Source organism: Alosa sapidissima, chromosome 8 (assembly GCF_018492685.1).
Source record: "Alosa sapidissima isolate fAloSap1 chromosome 8, fAloSap1.pri, whole genome shotgun sequence".
In the NCBI taxonomy this organism is placed as follows: Eukaryota; Metazoa; Chordata; class Actinopteri; order Clupeiformes; family Clupeidae; genus Alosa; species Alosa sapidissima.
The window spans coordinates 2,268,161-2,287,655 of NC_055964.1; the positions used below are offsets into that span (position 1 = coordinate 2,268,161).

At 36.1% G+C, this 19,495-nt stretch overlaps 1 protein-coding gene across 2 annotated transcripts in view; it reads right to left on the reverse strand.

The window, feature by feature from the left end:
- Positions 1–19,495, reverse strand: part of LOC121715552 (long-chain-fatty-acid--CoA ligase ACSBG2-like) — a 46,635-nt gene that overhangs the window by 11,364 nt on the left and 15,776 nt on the right. The window contains exons 3-5 of one of the 2 annotated variants that reach the window (XM_042101391.1): positions 7,112–7,232; positions 5,067–5,147; positions 4,832–4,981 (exon numbers count right to left, since the gene is read on the reverse strand). In XM_042101391.1, coding sequence (XP_041957325.1) covers positions 4,832–4,981; positions 5,067–5,147; positions 7,112–7,232 — 352 coding nt within the window. The remainder of the gene's footprint in view (positions 1–4,831; positions 4,982–5,066; positions 5,148–7,111; positions 7,233–19,495) is intronic. The other variant, XM_042101392.1, reaches the window with a different exon arrangement.

The following is a 19,495-nucleotide window of genomic DNA, read 5'->3' on the forward strand; positions in this document are numbered from 1 at the left end:
ATCATTGAAAGACCACTTGGTCATAGCCCAATATATATATAGATCTAAATGCAAACACACCTACCTAGCTATATTTTGCTGGAATTGTACCAGAATGCCTACAGAAGCAGAGAATGTGTGCTGCAAGACTTCTCCGGTAATGAGAACTATGGCTTTGATAGCCTGACATTGGCAGAGGTTAGCCTACTCAAGTTGTTTTCTGTCACGTATGACAGAAAAAGTAGCCTACTATAGGAATCTTATAGTATTTTGGGACTAAATATTACAGTCATTTTATAGGAATACTATAGTATTTGGACATACTATAGGTACTATAAGACTACTATAGAAAAACTATAGCGGTTACAGGATATTATAGAGTTATTAGTAGTACTTCTACAGTATGTCCCAATTATTCCTATAATAATTATTCCTATAATATTACTATATTTTGTCCCAAATACTATAAGATTCCTATACTACTTTTTAGTAAGGGGATTGCTCATGTGGTTAGAAAAACGGGCAACACCAGTACCCCTGTTGTCTGTATGACCAGTCTGCCTTAGCATAATGTACTCCCTTCAAAATGCACTAAACATTCGACTATGACGACTATGGCCCTCTGTGAGACAGAAGATAAGGTAAGAGAAACCTTTAGCTTAAAAGGGACAAAAACTGATGAAACTCCTAAAACAAATATACAAAACAGGTCAATCTTCAATAAATAACTTTATTATATTTACATACAGCAGTGGTACTGAAAGTGTGGTCCGCAAGCTATCTCAAGTGTTCCACAAGTAGATGTGGTAAAATATAATAGATGAGTTGTTTGCAATATTGAACCAACTTGTATGTAAATCCAAACAATTCTGCAAAACTGATGTAACCAGTTTAAATCATATGAATCCTCTGACACCATAAGCAAGGTGCAAAGACAATAAGCAAGGTGGTTCAGTGAGAAGGCCTATTGTGTAATATACTGTTAAAGTAGGTCTACTGTTTTGTTTTTTTTGCTAGGTGGTCCGTGAAACACTGACAAATATATTGCAGTCTATTAAAATAATGCAAACACAAAACAAGAACATCCAAACTATGCACAGAATTAACAATGTCCTCTTTTTGCCAGACGATGCAGACATCTGGCCTACAGATCCTTTGTAAGATGGTGCTGGGATTATTTAGGGAAAAAGGTCTGAGTTGTTGTTGTTTCGGCTTGTATTGTCCTGGGGATCCGAAGGGACAACACACAAAACACATTCGTTGGCTGTGATGATTCTATTACATTGCTCTTTGATTGCACTGGGCCATAGGTGGAGCCATCAGGTGTTATTGTGGAGATGTCGCTTTCATCCTCCTCCTCCTCTTGATTAACCCGAGGTCTTCTAGCTGGCCTTGGATGAACAGGCTTGATGGCAGTAGAGGTAGCATGCCCCCATGCCCATGGTGTATCCGAAGTGCTTGTATCAATACTCATACTTTTCATGAAGTATTCTGTTTGGGTACCTAAAGTAAATAAATGTGTATTACTGTCAAGTTACAAGATACTAATAGTGCACAGGACATTCACTATCTCACACAAAACTGTACTGGCACAATGGAAACAAAAATATTTTAGTGACTGTGGTAAGGTGTATGATGTACTAAGTAGCACACCCACAAGAAGACATTCGGTAATATCAATTCTGTTATGCAATTCATGGGTTTCATCAGGTCCATTTACACAGGTGTATTATTAATCAAGCACCATGCAGTCTGCATTCATAATCGAGGTGCTTGATTTTATACACCTGTGGAAAGTGACCTGAATAAACCCATGAATTGACTTTCCCAAACATTGACGAGCACATAAGAACCTGTATTAGCCTACTAGAAAAAGACTTCTAGAAACTAACTAGCACAACAATAAAAGTTAGATAACAAACCTTTGCTTCTAACGTGATGAGCTAATGTAGGCTAGAAAGCTGTGTAGCCTGACATGAGGACATGAAAATAGACCATTCCTCTAATGGATTTTACCAGAGCCCTTCCTATTAGACATTCTCTGATTTTACACGTTGCGAACAGAACACTTCAGTTACGTGCCTGGTGTAGCTTCCTGTAATATAGGCTAGCCTAAGCCTAGCTTGTACCCTTTTCATGCATGCTAACGTGAATAATATGAACATGCTATTTTGTAACAGACGTTAGGTGGAAAAGCTTGTTTGTACTTACAGCCTGTGAGCTGGTGGTCGATTGTCATGACGGTTCAGAACCAGGTTTTCAGAACATCGATGCAAAACCACTTTCTAACTGTAGGCAGTGAGTGTGGTCGAAATGATTGGAACACAGAACTAATGTTGCACTACTTCGGTGGTGGTGTTCCAACAATAAATCCGAACCATTTCTTCCTCAACTCATGTTTCTAAGGCAAGACATGCAACATTGATGTGTTATTGCCACAAATAACACAGGCACGATTTTTTTCCGCCATGTTAGCAACTTGCTGTTAGCTCCTACTAGCTGCAGAGAGACAATCCCCTAGCCGCAAAATCTTCCAGTCTTCCTGTAGGCGGTCACAAGCCAAGGTGGGCGAGGCCATGAATAATCAGTTTCCCTTCGGCGTCATTGGGAAGGGCTCTTTCTGATTCGCTTGTTTTTCTGTGTATTTTCTTTCATTGGCTAATGCAGGCAATGGGGGTAGAAGATCATTTTCACGTACAGCATGCATATGCAACTTGGAGTGAGCTATAGTATTTCGAAAGTAACAAGTATTAAACGGTTTCTCAGTGAATGAGACCTTTAAAAAAGAAAAAATCAAGCAGCGAAGGCATCCATAGTGTTTTGTACCTTTTCTTTCTATTATTATTATTATTATTATTATTATTATGACTGCCGCATAGTGAAGCGGCGGTCATATAGGTTTGGATTTTTTTCTTCCGGATTGTTTTTTTTTTTTCTTCGACACTGAAAGACCGGGGTGCAGGAAACTTGGTGGGCATGTAGCCCCATGGAAGACACAGAACCATTGTTTTTCGTTTTAATCCGTTGTGCCCCTGCCGATCTGGGGGTCGTTTCTAGAAAAGTTAGCAACAACGTTACTCAACCACCATGGTACGACGCAACTTGCGACCAAACAACGACATTGTTACACCTGTTTCCAGAAAGCATCGTACCTGTGTCGCAATTCGCTACCTCCGACGTTCGAACACTGTAGTTCCAACAACGTTGTTGATGATGCAGCGATACATATCATTGGTGGAAACAGTGGCAACGTGTAATACCCCACCCCCCCATTGCAAGTATATAAAACATTTTACTGAACCCGACCAATGTGTGCCATTATTTGTGTTAAATATCTATATATAGCCTGGACGAATGTCTGGGTATCGCAAATGTTATCAACTCTCGTGGCTTAACGGCAACACGTCAGTGCACTACGCGCTCAGCCGGAGTTCGCTTCCTATCTCTTCTTTTCACCTCTGAGTAAGAAGGCCTACAAGACACAATAGGTTTTGACCATACATATTTATGTATAGTTACTCTACATCGAGAGACCATAGGTACAAGACATCAGTCAAAAACAATTGAATCTAAGTGTCACACTAGTTCACCTGCAGGTAGCGAGAAGCAAATCTCACATCATAAAGTCGAACCTACAACGCTGGGATAGTCACTTGCTTTAGCCACTACACCATTTATCACTGTGCTGATTTTAAGAGTCTGTGAAGATTATAATACTAGCTTATCAAAAAGCAAGGCAATACTCAAATTAACATAAATAGCAAGAATGAGCCAAGTAGGGGAGTCAGTCTCTTAATCAAAATAAAGCTACAGGATAGATCAATCATTGAGTCACAAGATAAACATCCGCTTCGTAATTTTTCAAGTATACATTTTGGTTAGGCAGTTGTGATTTTAGCTTAGGCGCTCCGGACACCAACAGGAACTACCAAGGAATGACACAAGTGCGACTGCCTAGGGGCAGTAGTTCAAATGACCAATCTTTGCATCCTTGTTTGCGACTGAGAGTTCGAACTACCCTTTCTAGAAACACCAAATCCAAGAACGACGCAAGTTAGCAAACGACTCTCTAGAAACGAGCCCCTGGTTGGATCAGGAATTTTCATTCCGATTGAGGTGTTTATATGACAATTTTCATTCTGATTGAACCATTATTCAGTTTTCTAATCGGAATAGAAGTGTCCACAGGTGGTAAAAGTACACACATTCCATAGTCAAGTAGAAGTACAGATACATCTGTAAAAAAAAATAAAACGTGATTCTACTTCTTTAATAGTAGTAGTGATAGTAAGGGATAATGTCCACGAGGTGTCCTAAAATATGGAATTAATGAATGAAGTGGAGGCAAAGACCTACCCGGCATGCAGCAGAGGTCTATTGATGTTAACACTATCTGCAATTTTGTTGGTATGCTTTTGCCTATGTGATGGTTGCAAAGGCTATTTGAGGCAACACATTTGCTAAACCAAGTTAACCAGTTGAGTTTTGTTGCAGATTGAGGTCAAAATCGATACAGCAGAATATTCAAGTGTTCCAATTTTTGGTTTTGTAAATATGCTGTGTTGAATTGATGTATTTTATATTGAGACATCAATTTGAATACAAAAATGTATGAAGCATTTTGTGCAGACATACTGTATGTTTTTTTATGTACTTTTTACAATTGTCCAGGCACCACTAATACTTTGCATCTACAATTATCAATCATCCTATTTTTTCAGGCACAGGGACATGTATGTAATGTCAAGTGCTTACCCTGAATGTGAAACTACCTGTGTGTTTCTTGCAATAAATTATCTTCACTAATCATCCATTCTGAATGTAATCTGTGAATTGCCCTAAAAATACTCACATTATCATGACTCAGCATGACACCCTTTGGGTTTCCTGTGGTCCCGGAGGTGTAAATAAGAGTACAGCATTCATTTGGTGCCTGTTTTTTTATCACATCATCCAGCACCCCATCCGGCACCTCTTCACCCAACTTCATAAACTCTGTCCACTGAGAAAACAGCAAGATATTTAAATGCTATGAAATGCTGTATGAAATGTTTTATAACACCCTATTATAGTCAATTCAAACTTACAGTGTATACATTCGGAAGCTTCTGTTCTAGATCACCTTTGTATTGAACAATGGCTTTCAAATGCGGCAGTTGGTCTTTCACCTAATTAATAGGACAAAAAAATAGATACAATATAGAGATACATCGTAATAATGATTTCCATTAAGACTTCTGTCGAACATCAAATCAATGTAAAGCGCTTGTTTTGGCTAAGAAAAATATATACTTGGAGACGTTTCATGCTGACAAGCACAACTATCAAACTGCAAAAAATAAAATCTAACCAACTGTTATTAATATCATATTAAGATAATATATATATATATAGAAAAAAAGAGACTTACACAGTGCTCGCTCGTAAGAGAATTTTGACTTAATGTAATAAGAGTATCAAGACAAATTTGGTCAACATACTGGCAGACACATTTCTTTGTTTCTAAGATAAATTTCAAATTTGCTTGTTTTCATGATGAGACATCTTAAAATAAGTCAAACTCTTCTTAAAGTCAAACTCTTCTCCATGTTTGAGTACTGATTGTCCACTACTGTTTTACTACTGTCCACATGCAGCCTAATGTTTTACTACTGTTTTTACTGCTACACTGTTTTTCATGCTATATTAGCACACATGACCAATGGCTTCTGCTACAATACTGAATGGCAGTATGTATGTATGTAACCCTATTACCTCAACCTATTCTTGCACTGATAGTTTTTCTTATCTTCTACTGTCTCTATTGTACAGTGGAGTTTTGTTATATGTATATACTTATATTTACTCTTTCTGCTGTAAGTGCATGTTGCGTGTGATGTCTGTATGCTACTGAGACCTTGAATTTCCCCTTGGGGATCAATAAAGTATCTATCTATCTATCTATCTATCTATCTACATTTGCAAGAGTTTTACCTTTATACAGTATAACCTCTACAAAGCCTATTTGATGGTAAATTAACTTGTAATAGGGGAATCGTTCACCTAGCATGGAGCATAGCCATAGGGGGTTGCTACTGAGAGAACCAGCAATGCAACTTCAAGAATTGCTGACAATGGCGACATCTTGCAAGAATCGTGAAATATTACCTTGTCAGTAGATATAGCTCTTTAGAGATAGTTTTTGCTAATAGTTTGCTTGATAGTTTTGTTTGTCCATGTCGCACAACAAAAGCATTTTCATTGTGTACAGGGGGAATAAGCTATGAGAAGTAGGCTATTTACAATGACAAGTATTTACTTGCTAGTCTTATTGCATTTCTTCAAAAAAGTCTTGTTTCAGTTTCAGTTTTAAAGATAAGTTTTACACAATAAGTTTTTTATGGTCATCAGGCAAAAATGGATCATTTGAATGAGTTTATTTACACTGCAAAAACAGTTTATCTAATAAAATCTAACCAAGTGTTATTAATCTTATATCAAATCAAATCTATTTGGTATTGTTTTCAGTATTTGAGACTTACCTAGTGCTTTCTCATAAAATCATTTGACTTAATTCAAGAAGAGTTTGACTTCTTTTAAGAAGCCTCATCCTAAAAACAAGTAAATTTGTCTGCCAGTGTGTTGAGTAAATTTGTCTTGAAAATAAGTCATAGTCTTCTTAAATTAAGTAAAAAATATGATCCTTTGAGTGCTATGTAAGTCTCAAACATATCTTGCATTGGCATTTTATAACTGGACAAAATGAAACATCTTGTAATTGGAATATTGAACCATTTCAAACAATTCTGTTTGTGGTGTATTTAACAGTGTTATTAGGTCATATTGAAGCTTGAGTAATTTTAGGTCTAAATTTTCTTCAAGTAGTTTGACCAGGTCATAATGAAGAATGTATAATGCCACTTCAATATCTTATGTGGTTAGCATTTATAACAGGACATAATGAAACATGTATAGTAACAAATAGATTTTTTGACCCTAATATAAGATAAATAACACTGATTACATTCTATTTTTTGCAGTGTAATTTTATGTCTGTTGTTTTTCTTTCAACAAAACTTGCATGTTTTTCCAATGCTTAATAACTTTGTGTGGATAGGTGCAATCAATTTGTGGAATGTAATAAATAATTTACCTGAAGAACTTTGATGAGCTGCTTCTGGTTTTCTACCACAAGTACATTGGCTTCACAGTTGTTAGCCACATACTGACATGCTTCAGGAGTGTTGGTGGTATAAATTCCTGTGGAAAGGCCCCTTTTTACCAAAATCAAAATAATATGTTAACACGTCTATTATTACAGTATTTACTAGGAGGGTAAACTTTAAAATAAATTTCCCTTGAAGGGAACCTCTGGTCTAACAACAACCTATTTGTGGATGATAACAATGTATTCATCCACAAATGTATTAGGGACCAAAATGACATAAATCGGTGCAGTTTTAAGTAAGACCAGAACATGTAGGGGTGGTAGTAGCATAGTGGTTAAGGTGCGCGCTAGCATGCAGTAGCCACAAAAGTTGTGGGTTCAATTCAGGGCTTCCACCGTTGTGCCTTTAAGCAAGGCACTTAATTCCAAAATGCTCCGGGAACAATTTAATCCCTTGTAATGTAATTCACACATGTAAATCACTTTGGAGTAAAAATATCTGCTAAATAAATAAATGCAATGAAAATAAATAAATATGCTTTTAGAACTATAATAGCATGGGGAAATAGGTATTGAATGCATCAATATTGGACACTATCTCGGCGATCTAAAACACATGGTCACTGAATATCTTAGGAGTTTGTCCAGTCCACATTGGGGGTGGTTTTGTTATCAAATGTTATTAAACATCTGGTGCCTGGCGCAAAAAGGCGGTTCCTATGTTTCTTAATCAGTCAGGGGTGTGTTTTCGCCGTAACATCATTAATCATTTTTGTAACATCAATCTGACATTCCCTTTGGGCAGCCGTGAGCCTTCACCTCACTGTGTGTTTCACTAATTCACGGATTGGGATAAATGCAGAGACCAAATTTCCCGACTATTATTTGAACTCATAGGCAAAGTGAAACTAACTTCACACTTTATTGAGGGTAAGATAAGAATAAGCTTTGCGTTGCGCTTTGTGCCACCTTGCGTCGGGTGCACCATAGGGGCCAAAGAAAAGAAAGGGCATGCTCTCATAATCTATTAACACTATGGTCAATTAGCACTTTTGGGCCCCTATTTTGCACCCTGACGCATGGCGTAAAACTTGTTTTCCACCCAGCGTTAAGTTTATTTTCTTATTTTGCATGTCTATTTTTTAAACAATGCCACTTGAAAAAAAAACAAACTGCCAGATACTAAGTCAAAATTATGAGATTTAAAGTCATAATTATGAGATTTAAAGTCGTAATTTTGAGATTTAAAGTCGTAATTATGAGATATAAAGTCATAATTATGAGTAATTACGACTTTAAATCTCAAAATAATGACTTTATTTCTCATAATTAATAGTTTTAATTATTTAATAGTGAATTATTGCAGTGACAACTATAGGGGCTATACTAGCACTTTGTCTTATGTTAATTGCTAGCGGCTCTATCAGAATTGCAAAGAGGAACGGTGACAGGGGGCAGCCCTGTCGGGTTCCCCTATGAATCTGGAAGGGTGGAGAAACGGTTTGGTTGGTTATGACTGAGGCTGTGGGTTGAGCATATATTGTCTCTACCCATTTCCTGAACGTAGACCCAAACCCAAATTGTTCTAGTGCTACCTGCATGTAAGGCCACTCAACCTGGTCAAATGCACGCTGTGCATCTAAGGAAATAATGACGGCCTCAGTGGAGTGTTTACTATACAAGACATTGAAAAGACGGCGTAAATTAAAATGTAGTTGTCTCCCTGGCATAAATCCAGTGTGGTCTGTGTGCACAATGCTACATATATATTTCTTCAACCTGTCTGCAAGAATCTTCCCTATGATCTTAGTTTCAGCAGGCAGCAGAGAGATTGGGCGGTACGAAGATACTAATAGGGGGTCACGACCAGGCTTCGGAATAACAGCGATGTTGGCATTATACAATGTAGGTGGGAGTATTGTAGCTTCCTTAGCGTGGTTAAACATACGCAACAATAGGGGTGATAGATCTTCCCTAAATTTTTTAAAGAAATCCATGCTAAAGCCATCAGGTCCTGGGGCTTTGTTAGCTGGAAACGCTGAAATGGCTGCATTGAGTTCTTTTAAGTTCAGGTCAGCTTCTAGTGCACTGATGGCCTCATTAGAGAGCCTAGGCAACTGCAGACCAGCAAAAAACTTTTCTATACTGTCTCTGTCTACATTGCCTTGAGACTTATATACTTGTGAGTAGAATTCCCTGAATCTGGCATTTATCATTTTGGGGTTAGTTAGTATATGGCCAGAGCCGTTTTTGATTTGAAATATGGCTCTGGAAGACTGCATTTGCCTTAGTTGCCTAGCAAGCAAGTTGTGTGGCTTCTCCCCTAGTTCAAAGTGTTTTTGTCTCATGTGTGTTAGTAATTTAATAACATCTTTAATCTAATAACACAAGTCATTGTATTCATACCTTAGGGCCACGATCTTGTTTAGCAGTTTCGTGTCGGGGGACATTTTGTAATTGTTTTCTAGATTAGTAAGATTGTCTACTATTTCCACTAACTTACCTCTTGTGCGCTTTCTTTCAGCTGTCTCATAAGATATTATGTCTCCCCTAATAACCGCTTTCAGGGCTTCCCATAAGGTGGAGTCCTTAACATCGCCCTTGTCATTTGTATTTATAAACATTAAAATTTTCTCTGTAATGTATTTACAGAAACCCTGATCCTTTAATAGTGAGTTATTTAGCCGCCAGGTGTAATTCCCCTCAGTTGTGTTAAGTTTAAGATCTACCGAAACAGGGGAATGATCAGATATAACAATATTGTGGTAACAAGAGCCAGAGACAGTTGAGAGCAAACTGGAATCTAGAAGAACATAATCTATTCTGGAATAAGATTTGTGTACAGATGAAAAAAATGAAAAATCTTTTTTAGAGGGATGGAGCAATCGCCAAACATCTACCAGGTTGTAGCCCTTCATTAGACTATTGAGGGTCAAACTACTTTTTGACTAATTTATTTGTGGTTGTTGCCTGTCTGTCAGAGGATCCATTATACAATTAAAATTGCCCCCCATAATCACCTTAGACCCAGAGAGATTGGGTATAGCCCTAAAAAGAGCCTGGAAGAATCCTGTATCATCAAAATTAGGGCCATACACATTAATCAATGTCACTGGTATTTCGTTCAGCAAACCTGTAACAATTAAATATCTACCATTTTGGTCAGTAATCGTTTGCTGGTGTTGAAAAGTAACTTTGTTATGTATAAGGATAGCAACCCCTCTTGCTTTGACTGAAAAATTAGACTGAAAGATCTGTGATGCCCATGATAGCCTCAAAACCTTTGCTGCACTCTTTAATATGCATTTCCTGAAGGAAGCATATATCAGCTTTAAGCGATTTCAAGTGTGCAAAAACCTTTCCCCTTTTCACTTGGCTGTTCAAGCCCCTCACATTCCAACTGACAAGTCTGATTGCTCCTGTATTTTGCCTATGTAGATCACCCATCATTACTAAATGAGATCCAAAATGTACATTCAAAGACCGTGATGGTAACTAACATGTATGTGCTGTAGAAAAGAAAAGAATAACAAAACAGAAACGCTCCTACTATGAGAAAGAAACATTCTCGTCTACCCTCCCCCACCCCATACCACCCTCTCCTATCAAACTCCGTCTTCTCAAGGTTAACGCTAGCAACGAAAACTAGAGAATGTAATTCCAGGGAATTACGAGTGCATGAAAATGACGCTAGGACAGACATGGTGGTTGCACAGCTTAATAAAAGTTGATAGTTTAAAAGTAGACAGTTTAAAAGTTGAATATAGATTGGGAGTTGATCACACTAGTTGACTGAAAAGCCCAGGCTGCCAAACAGTTGTGGACAGAGGACACAATTGGCGGGAGTCATAGCTGATGACAACTGACAGTTGGATTGGTTCAAATATTTCATAGGGAATTATTGTAGTGAGGACTTTTATTTTAAAACAGCTTTGGGCAGAGGAAACAGTTGACAGGAGTCATAGTTGATGACAACTGACAGTTGGAATAGTTGAACAGTTAAAACGTTGGATAGTTTAAATGGTTAAATAATTTAATAGGGGATTATAGCAGTGAAGACTTTTATTTTGAAACAGTTGTGGGGAGAGGAAACAGTTGACGGGAGTCAAAGTTGATGACAACTGACTGTTGCTAGAGTAGTTATGGTGGTTGCTATGCTGGTTGCTAGGTTTTAACTGTGAATGTGGTTGCTAGGCTGTTGCTAGGGTACTTGAAGTAATTTCTAGGTTGTTGCTAGGGTGTCCATGGTGGCTACTGTCAGAAATAAAAGAGTTACTACAGTGGTTTGCTAGTATAATCATCTTGGTTGCTATGGAAACTGACATAGATGCTTAATTTCAATGGTTGCTAGGTAGGTGGTGGTTTAATATAGTAGGCTAGAGGCATAGTTAATGATAACTGACAGTTGGAATAGTTGAACAGTTAAATAGTTGGATAGTTTAAATGGTTAAATTATTTAATAGGGAATTATTGTAGTGGAGACTTTTATTTTGAAACAGTTGGGGGCAGAGGAAACAGTTGAACAGGATCTGTAGTCTTAAGAGAGCCAGATTGTGTGCTTAAAGCCTGAGACAGACAGTTGCTGGAGGTGGCCGGAACCATATGGCTCTGGCCGGAACACTTGGCATAGGATTCTAAGTGCTCTATTGTGATGCCATAATCGCCAATGTTAAGTCTATGGGGAAAATTTTAATAGTTTTTAATTAATAGTTCAAAAAGTATAAAAGTTACAAATATGAAAAATACATTCCTGTCTTAAGTAAGACCTACGTAACGCAGTTTGAATGAAGTTTCTACATTAAACGGTTGAAGCCGCATTAAATGCAGAAAAAGCGTTAGAAGAAGAATAACTAGAAAACGCAATTCCAGGGAATTACCAGTGCATGAAAATGCAAAACATATGGTGTGAAATATATTGTTAAAACAAATGATGTGCTAATTGGCAACCAACATGATGAGGTTTAATATAGTTCAAATGACTGAACTAGGTAGATGAGGTTTAATATAGTTGGAATGACTGAACTAGGTAGATGAGGTTTAATATAGTTGGAATGACTGAACAGTTAAATAGGTGGATAGTTTATATAGTTAAATGATTTGCTTGGTAGATAAGGTTTAATATAGTTGGAATGATTGAACGGTTAAATAGGTGGATAATTTAAATAGTTAAATTATTTAGGTAGATAATTGACGATAACTGACAGTTGGAATGGCCCTAATGTTTGCTAGCAGTTATGCTACTATGTTGTCAAAGATAATAATGTTAACCAAGTTTTTTTGCTAAAATTGCTAATTAGCATGCTAACTATGCTAGCATGCTAACTATGTTACTTAGCTAATAATTTTTAACAGTTTTGCTAACTATGCTAACTAGCATGCTAACACGCTAGCATGCTAACTATGCTAACCACGTTACTTAGCTAACTTAGCTAATCATTTTTAGCAGTTTTGCTAAAAATGCTAACTAGCATGCTAGCATGCTAACCATGCTAATTAGCTACAGTGGGTAGGAGTCATAGTTGATGACAAGTAACAGTTACAATGGCTGAACAGTTAAAAAGTTCAGTAGTTTAAAGGGTTAAATTGTTGAACAGTGAAATATTGTAGTGAGGATTATTTTGAAACAGTTTTTGGCAGAGGAAGCAGTTGAACAGGATGTGTAGTCTTAATAGGGCCAGTTTGTATGCTTAAAGCCTGAGACTGGCAGTTGATCCAGGTGGCCCAAACACCTGCCATAGGATTCTTATTGCTTAACGGCCGTATTGTGATGTCATAATCATAATGTTAAGTCAATGGGGAAATTTTGATTAGTTTTTAATTAATAGTTTAAAAAGTATAAAAGTTACAAAGCTGAAAAATACATAGCACCCATGTCCTAAGTAAGACCTACGTAACATAGTTTGAATGAAGTTTCTACGTTAAACGGTTGAAGCTGCATTAAGTGCGTTAGAAGAAGAATAAGAATCAGAAGAACTAGAAAAGCATTTCCTGAAGGAAATACAGTGCATGAAAATGCAAAAATATGATGTAAAATATCATACAGAGTAAAAACAAACTATATTGGTTGCTAGGTAGATGAGGTTTAATATAGTTGGAATGACTGAACAGTTAAATAAGTGGATAGTTTAAATGGTTAAATTATTTAGGTAGATAGTTGACGATAACTGACACTTGGAATGGCTCTAATGTTTGCTAGCAGTTATGCTAACTATATTAACAAAGATAATAATGCTAACCAAGTTACTATGCTAACTAGCATGCTAACAATGTTAAAATTTTAAGTATGCTAACCATGTGACTTAGCTAACTTACTTAATCATTTTTAGCAGTTATGCTAACTATGCTAACTAACATGCTAACAATGTTAACCATGTTACTTAGCTGACTTAGCTCATCATTTTAAGCAGTTTTGCTAAAAATGCTAACTAGCATGCTAACATGCTAGCATGCTAACCATGTGACTTAGCTAACTTAGCTAATCATTTTAAGCAGTTTTGCTAAAAATGCTAACTAGCATGCTAACATGCTAGCATGCTAACTATGCTAACCATGTGACTTAGCTAACTTAGCTAATCATTTTTAGCAGTTTTGCTAAAAATGCTAACTATCATGCTAACATGCTAGCATGCTAACTATGCTAACCATGTGACTTAGCTAACTTAGCTAACTAGCTACAGTGGGTAGGAGTCATAGTTGATGACAAGTAGCAGTTACAATGGCTGAACAGTTAAAAAGTTCAGTAGTTTAAAGGGTTAAATTGTTTAACAGTGAAATATGTAGTGAGGACTTTTATTTTGAAACAGTTTTTGGCAGAGGAAGCAGTTGAACAGGATGTGTAGTCTTAATAGGGCCAGTTTGTATGCTTAAAGCCTGAGAATGGCAGTTGGTCCAGGTGGCCCGAACACCTGCCATAGGATTCTAATTGCTTAACGGCCGTATTGTGATGTCATAATCATAATGTTAAGTCAATGGGGAAATTTTGATTAGTTTTTAATTAATAGTTTAAAAAGTATAAAAGTTACAAAGCTGAAAAATACATAGCACCCATGTCCCAAGTAAGACCTACGTAACATAGTTTGAATGAAGTTTCTACGTTAAACGGTTGAAGCTGCATTAAGTGCGTTAGAAGAAGAATAAGAATCAGAAGAACTAGAAAAGCATTTCCTGAAGGAAATACAGTGCATGAAAATGCAAAAATATGATGTAAAATATCATACAGAGTAAAAACAAACTATATTGGTTGCTAGGTAGATGAGGTTTAATATAGTTGGAATGACTGAACAGTTAAATAAGTGGATAGTTTAAATGGTTAAATTATTTAGGTAGATAGTTGACGATAACTGACACTTGGAATGGCTCTAATGTTTGCTAGCAGTTATGCTAACTATATTAACAAAGATAATAATGCTAACCAAGTTACTATGCTAACTAGCATGCTAACAATGTTAAAATTTTAAGTATGCTAACCATGTGACTTAGCTAACTTACTTAATCATTTTTAGCAGTTATGCTAACTATGCTAACTAACATGCTAACAATGTTAACCATGTTACTTAGCTGACTTAGCTCATCATTTTAAGCAGTTTTGCTAAAAATGCTAACTAGCATGCTAACATGCTAGCATGCTAACCATGTGACTTAGCTAACTTAGCTAATCATTTTAAGCAGTTTTGCTAAAAATGCTAACTATCATGCTAACATGCTAGCATGCTAACTATGCTAACCATGTGACTTAGCTAACTTAGCTAATCATTTTTAGCAGTTTTGCTAAAAATGCTAACTATCATGCTAACATGCTAGCATGCTAACTATGCTAACCATGTGACTTAGCTAACTTAGCTAACTAGCTACAGTGGGTAGGAGTCATAGTTGATGACAAGTAGCAGTTACAATGGCTGAACAGTTAAAAAGTTCAGTAGTTTAAAGGGTTAAATTGTTTAACAGTGAAATATGTAGTGAGGACTTTTATTTTGAAACAGTTTTTGGCAGAGGAAGCAGTTGAACAGGATGTGTAGTCTTAATAGGGCCAGTTTGTATGCTTAAAGCCTGAGAATGGCAGTTGGTCCAGGTGGCCCGAACACCTGCCATAGGATTCTAATTGCTTAACGGCCGTATTGTGATGTCATAATCATAATGTTAAGTCAATGGGGAAATTTTGATTAGTTTTTAATTAATAGTTTAAAAAGTATAAAAGTTACAAAGCTGAAAAATACATAGCACCCATGTCCCAAGTAAGACCTACGTAACATAGTTTGAATGAAGTTTCTACGTTAAACGGTTGAAGCTGCATTAAATGCGTTAGCGGAAGAATAATAATAAGAACTAGAAAAGCATTTCCTGAAGGAAATACAGTGCATGAAAATGCAAAAATATGATGTAAAATATCATACAGAGTAAAAACAAACTATATTGGTTGCTAGGTAGATGAGGTTTAATATAGTTGGAATGACTGAACAGTTAAATAAGTGGATAGTTTAAATGGTTAAATTATTTAGGTAGATAGTTGACGATAACCGACACTTGGAATGGCTCTAATGTTTGCTAGCAGTTATACTAACTATATTAACAAAGATAATAATGTTAACCAAGTTACTATGCTAACTAGCATGCTAACAATGTTAAAATGCTAAGTATGCTAACCATGTGACTTAGCTAACTTAGCTAATTATTTTTAGCAGTTATGCTAACTATGCTAACTAGCATGCTAACATGCTAACTATGCTACTTAGCTAACTTAGTTAATCATTTTTAACAGTTATGCTAACTATGCTAACTAACAATGTTAACATGCTAACTATGCTAACCATGTGACTTAGCTAATCATTTTAAGCAGTTTTGTAAAAAAATGCTAACTAGCATGTTAACATGCTAGCATGCTAACTATGCTAACCATGTGACTTAGCTAACTTAGCTAATAATTTTTAGCAGTTTTGCTAAAAATGCTAACTAGCATGCTAACTAGCTACAGTGGGTAGGAGTCATAGTTGATGACAAGTAACAGTTACAATGGCTGAACAGTTAAAAAGTTCAGTAGTTTAAAGGGTTAAATTGTTTAACAGTGAAATATTGTAGTGAGGACTTTTATTTTGAAACAGTTTTTGGCAGAGAAATCAGTTGAACAGGATGTGTAGTCTTAATAGGGCCAGTTTGTATGCTTAAAGCCTGAGACTGGCAGTTGATCCAGGTGGCCGGAACACCTGCCATAGGATTCTAATTGCTTAACGGCCGTATTGTGATGTCATAATCATAATGTTAAGTCAATGGGGAAATTTTGATTAGTTTTTAATTAATAGTTTAAAAAGTATAAAAGTTACAAAGATGAAAAATACAAAGCCCACATGTCCTAAGTAAGACCTACGCAACATAGTTTGAATGAAGTTTCTACGTTAAACGGTTTAAGCTGCATTAACTGCGTTAGAAGAAGAAGAAGAAGAAGAAGAAGAACTAGAAAAGCATTTCCTGAAGGAAATACAGTGCATGAAAATGCAAAAATATGATGTAAAATATCATACAGAGTAAAAACAAACTATATTGGTTGCTAAGTAGATGAGGTTTAATATAGTTGGAATGACTGAACAGTTAAATAGGTGGATAGTTTATATAGGTAAATGATTTACTTGGTAGATAAGGTTTAATATAGGTGGAATGATTGAACGGTTAAATAAGTGGATACTTTAAATGGTTAAATTATTTAGGTAGATAGTTGACGATAACTGACACTTGGAATGGCTCTAATGTTTGCTAGCAGTTATGCTAACTATGTTAACAAAGATAATAATGTTAACCAAGTTACTATGCTAAGTAGCATGCTAACAATGTTAAAATGCTAAGTATGTTAACCATGTTACTTAGCTGACTTAGCTCATCATTTTAAGCAGTTTTGCTAAAAATGCTAACTAGCATGCTAACCATGTGACTTAGCTAACTTAGCTAATCATTTTAAGCAGTTTTGCTAAAAATGCTAACTAGCATGCTAACATGCTAGCATGCTAACTATGCTAACCATGTGACTTAGCTAACTTAGCTAATCATTTTTAGCAGTTTTGCTAAAAATGCTAACTAGCATGTTAACATGCTAGCATGCTAACTATGCTAACCATGTGACTTAGCTAACTTAGCTAATCATTTTAAGCAGTTTTGCTAAAAATGGTAACTAGCATGCTAACATGCTAGCATGCTAACTATGTTAACCATGTGACTTAGCTAACTTAGCTAACTAGCTACAGTGGGTAGGAGTCATAGTTGATGACAAGTAACAGTTACAATGGCTGAACAGTTAAAAAGTTCAGTAGTTTAAAGGGTTAAATTGTTTAACAGTAAAATATTATAGTGAGGACTTTTATTTTGAAACAGTTTTTGGCAGAGGAAGCAGTTGAACAGGATGTGTAGTCTTAATAGGGCCAGTTTGTATGCTTAAAGCCTGAGACTGGCAGTTGATCCAGGTGGCCCGAACACCTGCCATAGGATTCTAATTGCTTAACGGCTCTATTGTGATGTCATTAGCCCATGTTAAGTCTATGGGGAAATTTTGATTAGTTTTTAATTAATAGTTTAAAAAGTATAAAAGTTACAAAGATGAAAAATACATAGCACCCATGTCCTAAGTAAGACCTACGTAACATAGTTTGAATGAAGTTTCTACGTTAAACGGTTGAAGCTGCATTAAGTGCGTTAGAAGAAGAATAATAATAAAATGCCTTGGAAGAACAGTACAGTGCATTTTCATGCACTGTAATAAGAAGAAGAAGCCTAGGAAGAACAGTACAGTGCATTTTCATGCACTGTAATAAGAAGCCTAGGAAGAACAGTACAGTGCATTTTCATGCACTGTAATAAGAAGCCTAGGAAGAACAGTACAGTGCATTTTCATGCACTGTAATAAGAAGAAGCCTAGGAAGAACAGTACAGTGCATTTTCATGCACTGTAAATAAGAAGAAGCCTAGGAAGAACAGTAGAGTGCATTTTCATGCACTCTAATAACTAGAAAAGCATTTCCTGAAGGAAATACAGTGCATGAAAATGCAAAAATATGATGGGTTTATTTGGTTAAATTATTTGCTTGGTAGATAAGGTTTAATATAGTTGGAATGACTGAACAGTTAAATAGGTTGATAATTTAAATGGTTAAATTATTTAGGCAGATAGTTGACGATAACTAACAGTTGGAATGGCTCCAATGTTTGCTAGCAGTTATGCTAACTATGTTAACAAAGATAATAATGCTAACTAGCATGCTAACAATGTTAAAATGTTAACTATGCTAACCATATGACTTAGCTAACCTAGCTTATCATTTTTATTAGTTATGCTAACTATGCTAAATAACATGTTAACATGCTAATTATGCTAACCATGTGACTTAGCTAACTTCGCTAATCATTTTTAACAGTTATGCTAACTATACTAACTAGAATGCTAACGTGCTAACTATGCTCACCATGTGACTTAGCTAACTTCGCTAATCATTTTTAGCGGTTATGCTAACTATGCTAACTAGCATGCTAGCATGCTAACTATGCTAACCATGTGACTTAGCTAACTTCGCTAATCATTTTTAGCAGTTTTGCTAAAAATGCTAACAATGTTAGCAATGCTAACATGCTATGCTAACCATGCTAACTAGCTACAGTGGGTAGGAGTCATAGTTGATGACAAGTAACAGTTACAATGGCTGAACAGTTAAAAAGTTCAGTAGTTTAAAGGGTTAAATTGTTTAACAGTGAAATATTATAGTGAGGACTTTTATTTTGAAACAGTTTTTGGCAGAGGAAGCAGTTGAACAGGATGTGTAGTCTTAATAGGGCCAGTTTGTATGCTTAAAGCCTGAGAGTGGCAGTTGGTCCAGGTGGCCTGAACACCTGCCATAGGATTCTAATTGCTGTGATGTCATAAAGGGCAATGTTAAGTCAATGGGGAAATTTTGATCGTTTTTAATTAATAGTTTAAAAAGTATAAAAGTTACAAAGATGAAAAATACAAAGCCCACATGTCCTAATTAAGACCTACGCGTCAATGTTTGAATGAAGTTTCTATGTTAAACGGTTGAAGCTGCATTAAATGCGTTAGAAGAAGAAGAATAAGAAGAAAAAGCCTTGGAAGAACAGTACAGTGCATTTTCATGCACTGTAAAAAGCCTTGGAATAACAGTACAGTGCATTTCATGCACTGTAATAAGAAGAAATCGGATAACAGTAGATTGCATTTTCATGCTCTCTAATAAATCGCGAACTCGCGTTCTATGCTAGCAGACCCAGAAACTTATAGTAGCATATATGTTAGATTAATTCAAAAGAAACCTCACTTCTTAAGAAGCAATGATGCTCAACAAACAAGAAAAGCCTTCATAGCAGGCTGTTTTTATTTATAAA